This window comes from Cimex lectularius, unplaced genomic scaffold (genome assembly GCF_000648675.2).
Source record: "Cimex lectularius strain Harlan isolate CLEC.00 unplaced genomic scaffold, Clec_2.1 scaffold8, whole genome shotgun sequence".
Classification (NCBI taxonomy): domain Eukaryota; kingdom Metazoa; phylum Arthropoda; class Insecta; order Hemiptera; family Cimicidae; genus Cimex; species Cimex lectularius.
Window position 1 is genome coordinate 2,872,169 of NW_019392656.1, and position 6,471 is coordinate 2,878,639.

Below are 6,471 nucleotides of genomic sequence, written 5' to 3' on the forward strand. Positions count from 1 at the left end.
AAGGTTTGAAATTACCTTTGTTTGTGTCAGTCTGGTCCCCAAGGTCTTATGGTTGAACCAGAAATGTTATGTTACGAGATTCAACGAAAGGTAGACGCTGTCAAATTCTTGACATACCCTGCTTATAACCCTGACCCCACGTCGTATGAAATACGTTAAAAACATAATAAGAAGTAGAATTGCCTTGATTAGAAAAGACCATCCCTAACCATGCTTTAAATGGAACTCTTTACTCACCCTGCCTACAGCCCTGACATAGTTTCTTTCATGCACTTTTGTAAGGTGTGAATTACCTTGGCAAAGAATTATTTTGGTCCAACTCCAAGGTCTTATGACTGAATCAGAAGTGGTATGGTGGTACCAAAGGTGGATGGATTTAGCCTTTTTACACCCTGCTTATAACCCTAACGTCGCTTTATTTAACTTTTGTCAGTTTGATTCAATTAAATGATTGTTAAATGTCGAACTATAAAAGAACGAAAATATTTATTAATATGGAACAGGTATTTGATCTAGACTCCATGACCTTGTGCTCAATATTAGTAGAACATGTAAATTTCCCTCGCCTCACCCTGCTTATAACCCTGACATAGCTTTATTTGAATCCCTTAGAAAACTTGAAAGGTAAGAAATTAAGTTGGTAAAAGTTTTTGGATTACCCTGGTCTGGTGGCTGCATGAAAAGCGAGAATAATTACCGACTCACCCTGCTTATATACCAGACATCGTTTTATTTGAAACACTAAAAACTTATTAGGTATGAAATTACCTTGGCAGAGAATTTTTTTGATTTTTTTTGGCCCAACCCCAACGTCTTCTGGCTGAATCAGATGTGGTATATTGCGAGGTTCAACCAAAGGTGGATGGAGTGAAGAGTCTGGCCCCACCCTACTTATATCCCTAATGTCGCATTGTTTGACATTTGCTAGTTCCATGTAATGAAATATTTTTTAAAGGTCGAACTAAAAACAGGGATGAGCATTTTGTCAAGTATTCATGACCTTCTGGCTTAATTATAAAGTGGAATCTTTCAATATTTCCCTCACCTCGCCCTGCTTATAACCCTAAAGTCGTTTAATGTGACGTTTTTCCAGTTCAATGAGGCATATTTGAAAGGTCGACACTGAAAACTGCTAGGATGTGAAATTAAAATGCATAGACTTGTTTTTTCACACTAAAACATCGGTCAAAGTATAATACGCGATAACAAACGGACCATTGATCGAATTTTATAACACTATCGAGAATCGATTAAATAGATTTATTTGAATCTGAAAACATAGAGTATGAAATTACGTGGGGTAAAAGTTTTCTGATTGCCGGCAAAGTCTGGCGGCTATACCATAAATGGGAGGAATCCCTGATTCTCCCTGCTTATAAACCAGAAGTCGTTTTATTTGAAACACTGAAAACTAATAAGGTGTGAAATTACCTCGGTTGTGAATTATTATGGTTCAACCTCAAGGTCTTCTGTCTGAACTAGATGTCATATGAGGTTCAACCAACGGTGGATGGAATCGAGTCTTGTCACTCCCTGCTTATAACCCTAACGCCGCATTATTTGACTTTGCTATTTCCATTGAATGAAATAGTTTTTTAAAGGTGGAACAAAAAACAACGGGAATGTTAAATTAAGATGCGACCAGTATTTTGTCAAGTATCCATGACCTTGTGGTTTAATTATAAGTGCAATCTATCACTGTTTTCCTTCGCTTCACCCTATTTATAACCCTAAAGTCGGTTAATCTGACGTTTTACCAGTTCAATGAGGCATGAAACGTTGACACTGAAAATTGCTAGGATGTGAAATTAAAATGAATGGATATGTGTGGTAATAGTTTCTTCACACTAAAACTCACCCGTCAAAGTATAACACGCGATAACAAACGGACCATTGATCGAGTTTCATCACACCACCGAGAATATATTACACATTTAGACCAAGTATGTTTTACGAAAGGTAAAGATTAATTAAAAAAAAAAAGGTTTTAAAAAACTCGGAAATCTACGATTCCTGACGTCCCCGACTCATCGAGGCCGGCACCAGAAATAACTTCCCTGCCCAGTTATCAGCAATCAGCATAGCATGCTGGATTATGAGTAATGCCCAGCATACTCTCAAAGTTCGTTTCTTGTACAAAACTATCCTCCGGCTCCACAGAGGTCTTCCAGCCGAGCTGAACATAATCGGAACAGCATACGTAAAGGATGAGTTCAGGAGGCACAAAACTTGTGACGCAGCAACTGCTGTCAAATTCCTATCGGGCTGGGCTGTGAGTGTTCATTAACAATTTTACAAAAAAATCAAGTAATAAAAAAATTTGTTGACAAAAATATTTTGCTTATTAGGATTATGCTGTGATGCTGGCTGAGCAGTTGGGTGTAAAAGGCCCGAAAACTACCTCCAAGCTTGGCAAGCATATCAACGAAGACCTCCTGGAACAAATGAGCGATGAGCAAGTGGCACAACTTTACGAACTGATGAAAACAACCAAAAATCCTTCGTAGTTTTACTTAGTACTCTTAAGACAAATGTATAGAAAAATATTACACTTATTTATTACAAGAATATTTTATTTATATGTCACAGGCCTTGCTATCACTTATTAAAGATTGCAAAACAAAGAAATGATCCTTTTATGCCAGATAAGCAAAAAGGATTGTGCTTTGAAAGTGATACTTGAGAAAAATTATTTAATTGGCGCTATTTTAATATTTATAAATTAGATATTGGTTCGAAATACAACCAAAAGAACCCACAAATGTTATGAATAGTAAATCTAACTCTAGTATAACTAAATAAAATAGCAATGTAGGAAATACAATTTTTTTTTCTTGTAGTCCGGTTTTTAAAGTTGTCTTTCAAGAAACCTAAGAACGATAACAAAAACGAAGAAAATAGGAGTGTTAATACCCATACAAGACAAGAGAATACATAAGACAACAATGGAAGAATTACTATATGAAAAAAGGATGACAAAAACTAAGAGATATACGATATTAATATTACCACTTAGCTAAGCTTATGTTAAAACAGCCCTCGGCAAGATTGGCAAACTCACTGGTACAGTTAGAGAGGGTTAAACTCAGAAGAGTGATAGGTCATATCGGCACTGGCATCTAACATGGGTATATTCGATGATGAACCCATTTGTAGGTTATGCATTGAGGAGGAAGAAACAGCCACCTATATCGTGTTCGAATGCGAAGCATATTCTCAATGGAGGCTTAAGCTGGAATATAAAGCATACCCTGGGAAATGAATTACAGTAATGTCAGTCAATGACCTACTATTTATTAGGAAAAGGATCGAGGCACTGAACTAAGGGACTAGAAAAGTACAATAATCCAAAAAGCTCAATTCTTGTAGAGCAAAACCCCCATCATCGTCTTCACTGGCAGGCCTCGAGAATCGTTGTCAGTCTGTGGTCAGCCCTCAGTCTTATCTGTCCAACCACTGAGGGTAGGCTCCAGGGGCTATCAACAGCTAGCTTGTTTCAGCCCTAAATGCAATCAATTCCTGAATCCATTCCCACTGTCATTCACTTTAAATACATTTTTCCCTTCAAGTACTATTCACTCAGGTTTAGTGGAGTGAATTATATAATATCTACACCTATTGGACAACCCAGCCACCAAAAGCCAGACACAGGCAGCAACGACCCACAGGAGGAGGGGATGATCCTTCATACCTTATTTTTGTACTGAGACCTCTTCAGGGATGTGGATAAAAACCATTACTTCTAGATTATGATGGAAAAGTCCACAGCCGAGTGGTTAAGGCGTCAGACTCTTGGCTAATAGATCTTGTGGTCGTGGGTTTGATTCCCACCGTTGCCTCTGGATTTTCTTTCTGTTACCTATAGGAACCGGGGGTCACAATTAAAAAAATTGGCGTGGCATTCGTCAATGTAAGGTCTGGTGCCATTTCTTGATTCCATCTGGAGAGCGTGTAGGAATACCAGCCGATATGAGAGTTGTTCAATTAAATGAAATTTAAATGTCAAATTATTAAAAAAAAGGAAATATTTAATTAATAAGGAACCAGTATTTTTTCCATAACCTTGTGGCTCAACCATAAGTTGTCTGTTTTTCCCTCACCACACCCTGATTATAACCCTAACATTTCTTCATTGGACTTATGTCAGTTTCATTCAATTAAATGATTTCTAAATGTCAAATTATAAAAACAAAGGAAACATTTAATTAATAAGGAACCAGTATTTTTACCATAACCTTGTGGCTCAACCATAAGTTGTCTTTTTTCCCTCACCACACCCTGCTTATAACCCTAACATTTTTTTATTCGACACGTCAGTTTCATTCAATTAAATGATATCTAAATGTCAAATTATAAAAAGAAAGGAAATATTTAATTAATAAGGAACCGGTATTTTCTCCATGACCTCGTGGCTCAAACAAAAGTTGAATACATCAATGTTTTCCCTCGCCACACCCTATTTATAACCCTGACATTGCTTTGTTTGAATCAATTCAAAAATTTCTAAGGTGTGAAATTACATTGGTAAAAGTTTTCTGGTTACCCACAAGTTCTGGTGGCTGTACCAAAAGTGGAAAGAATTACTGACTAACCCTGCTTATAACCCTAACATTTTTTTATTGGACATACTTCAGTTTCATTCAATTAAATGAATTTTAAATTTCAAATTATAAAAACAAAGGAAATATTTAATTAATAAGGAACCGGTATTTTCTCCATAACCTTGTCGTTCAACCATAAGTTGTCTGTTTTTCCCTCACCACACCCTGCTTATAACCCTAACATTTTTTTATTCGACTTACGTCAGTTTCATTCAATTAAATGATTTGTAAATGTCAAATTATAAAACAACAGAAATATTTAATTAATAAGGAACCGGTATTTTCTCCATAACCTTGTGGCTCAACCAAAAGTTGAATACATCAATTTTTTCCCTCGCCACATCCTATTTATAACCCTAACATTGCTTTATTTGAATCACTTAGATAATTTGTTTAATTACGTTGGTAAAAGTTTTCTGATTACTCACAAGATCTGGCAGCTGTAACAAAAGTGGGAGGAACCACCGACTCACCCTGCTTATAAACCAAATATCGTTTTATTTGAAACACTAAAAATTTGTAAGATGTGTTTTCCTTGGTAGAATTAACTAGGGTAAACGAAGGAACACAAGGAATTCCATAAGTAAAATTAAATAATAAAACAACATATTACGGATATTAAAAAAAATTATATTTGCACTTTTTTTAATACATTCGATACATTGTAACAAAAAATATAATTGGAAAAAGTCTTACAAAAATATATCCTATATCACAACATCTTGTAGAAGAGACCCACACATGCACACAAACATACACACAGAAGATTAACACATATTCTATGGTGGAGGACATCATTCTTGAATCATTCAGCGGAAATAACTTTTCTATAATAATGCACAATTATTAATTATAAACATAATAGCATTATTTTGATTTTTTTAATCGCTTGATCTTAGAAAAGTTTTCTTCATGATTATAATTCTTCTTTCTGAGCTTTGCTTTCTTCCTGAAACTAATTTTTTTTTATTGAATAAAGGTTTGGGAAAAAAGTAAGAAAAAAGTACCTGTTTGGTATGTTTTCCATAGTATGTCTTCCCTTCTATCATAACTTCTTTGCATTCAGGCTGTTGGACCAGGAAATCCTTGCCATCCCAGGCCTGCGATCCATCCTTGTACATGAATATAACACGATTGTCTTCGATGACGTACCTGCGACGATAAAAAAATTAATATTTGAACAGCTAAATAAAAGAGCCGGAACTACCTTTCCGCCTGGATGTGGTTGTTGTGCAAGCTGCCCTGCCACAGCTTGGTCAGCTGATCGGTCCTGTCACGGTCCGGGTCACCATCGACTATGACGAACGACATCACCGTCTGGCCCTTTTTAACCATCTTTTGCAGGTTCTCCGGGTCGATGCCTTGTATCTGAAATGAAACAATATTTAAATCACTGTTGTCATAAAATTGTATAAACTTGTAGTACATTATTCATATCTATCTTCGGTTGAGGTCGCAAATGTTCTGGGAGTTCATCAGGCTCCAAGGGTTCTTCGTCTTCCTACAAAGTCAAACTTTTTTTGAAATTCAACTTGTAATACTAAAAGAAGTTGAAGTTTGTTAACTTCGTACCTCCCACTGGTCCAGCAACCGTTCCATGTCGGCATCTGTAAAGTCTGTAATGTCCTTTTTAGCCCATTCTGGTTTTTCTTTGGGCTTTTTGGCCAGGCAAGGACCGAGGAGGACGGCGAACAGGCAAACCGACACAGCTAAGTTTTTCATTTCGCTATTTTTCTTACTTTTAAACGGGAAAAAGACAAAAACTGTATTATTATTCTTCTTTCCGGCGATTACAATAAGTTAACGGATGACAACGAGCCGCGAGGTTGCAGGTTCTGCCCGCCTCAACATGACAGTAGAGGTTACTGCT

At 36.5% G+C, this 6,471-nt stretch overlaps 2 protein-coding genes across 2 annotated transcripts; one reads left to right on the plus strand and one right to left on the minus strand.

Annotated features, from left to right (window-relative positions):
- The first annotated feature begins 1,828 nt into the window (after positions 1-1,828).
- Positions 1,829-2,581, plus strand: LOC106669683 (succinate dehydrogenase assembly factor 3, mitochondrial). The gene is made up of 2 exons (XM_014399326.2): positions 1,829-2,272; positions 2,349-2,581. Exons 1-2 carry the CDS (start codon positions 2,096-2,098, stop codon positions 2,505-2,507), a joined length of 336 nt encoding a protein of 111 aa, XP_014254812.1. The 5' UTR covers positions 1,829-2,095; the 3' UTR covers positions 2,508-2,581.
- Positions 2,582-5,230: 2,649 nt separating this feature from the next.
- LOC106669612 (LDLR chaperone boca-like) lies at positions 5,231-6,446 on the minus strand. Its single transcript, XM_014399194.2, has 5 exons — positions 6,174-6,446; positions 6,028-6,102; positions 5,809-5,969; positions 5,609-5,753; positions 5,231-5,556 (listed from the first exon to the last, which is right to left on the minus strand). Exons 1-5 carry the CDS (start codon positions 6,321-6,323, stop codon positions 5,518-5,520), a joined length of 570 nt encoding a protein of 189 aa, XP_014254680.1. The 5' UTR covers positions 6,324-6,446; the 3' UTR covers positions 5,231-5,517.
- Positions 6,447-6,471: the final 25 nt, after the last annotated feature.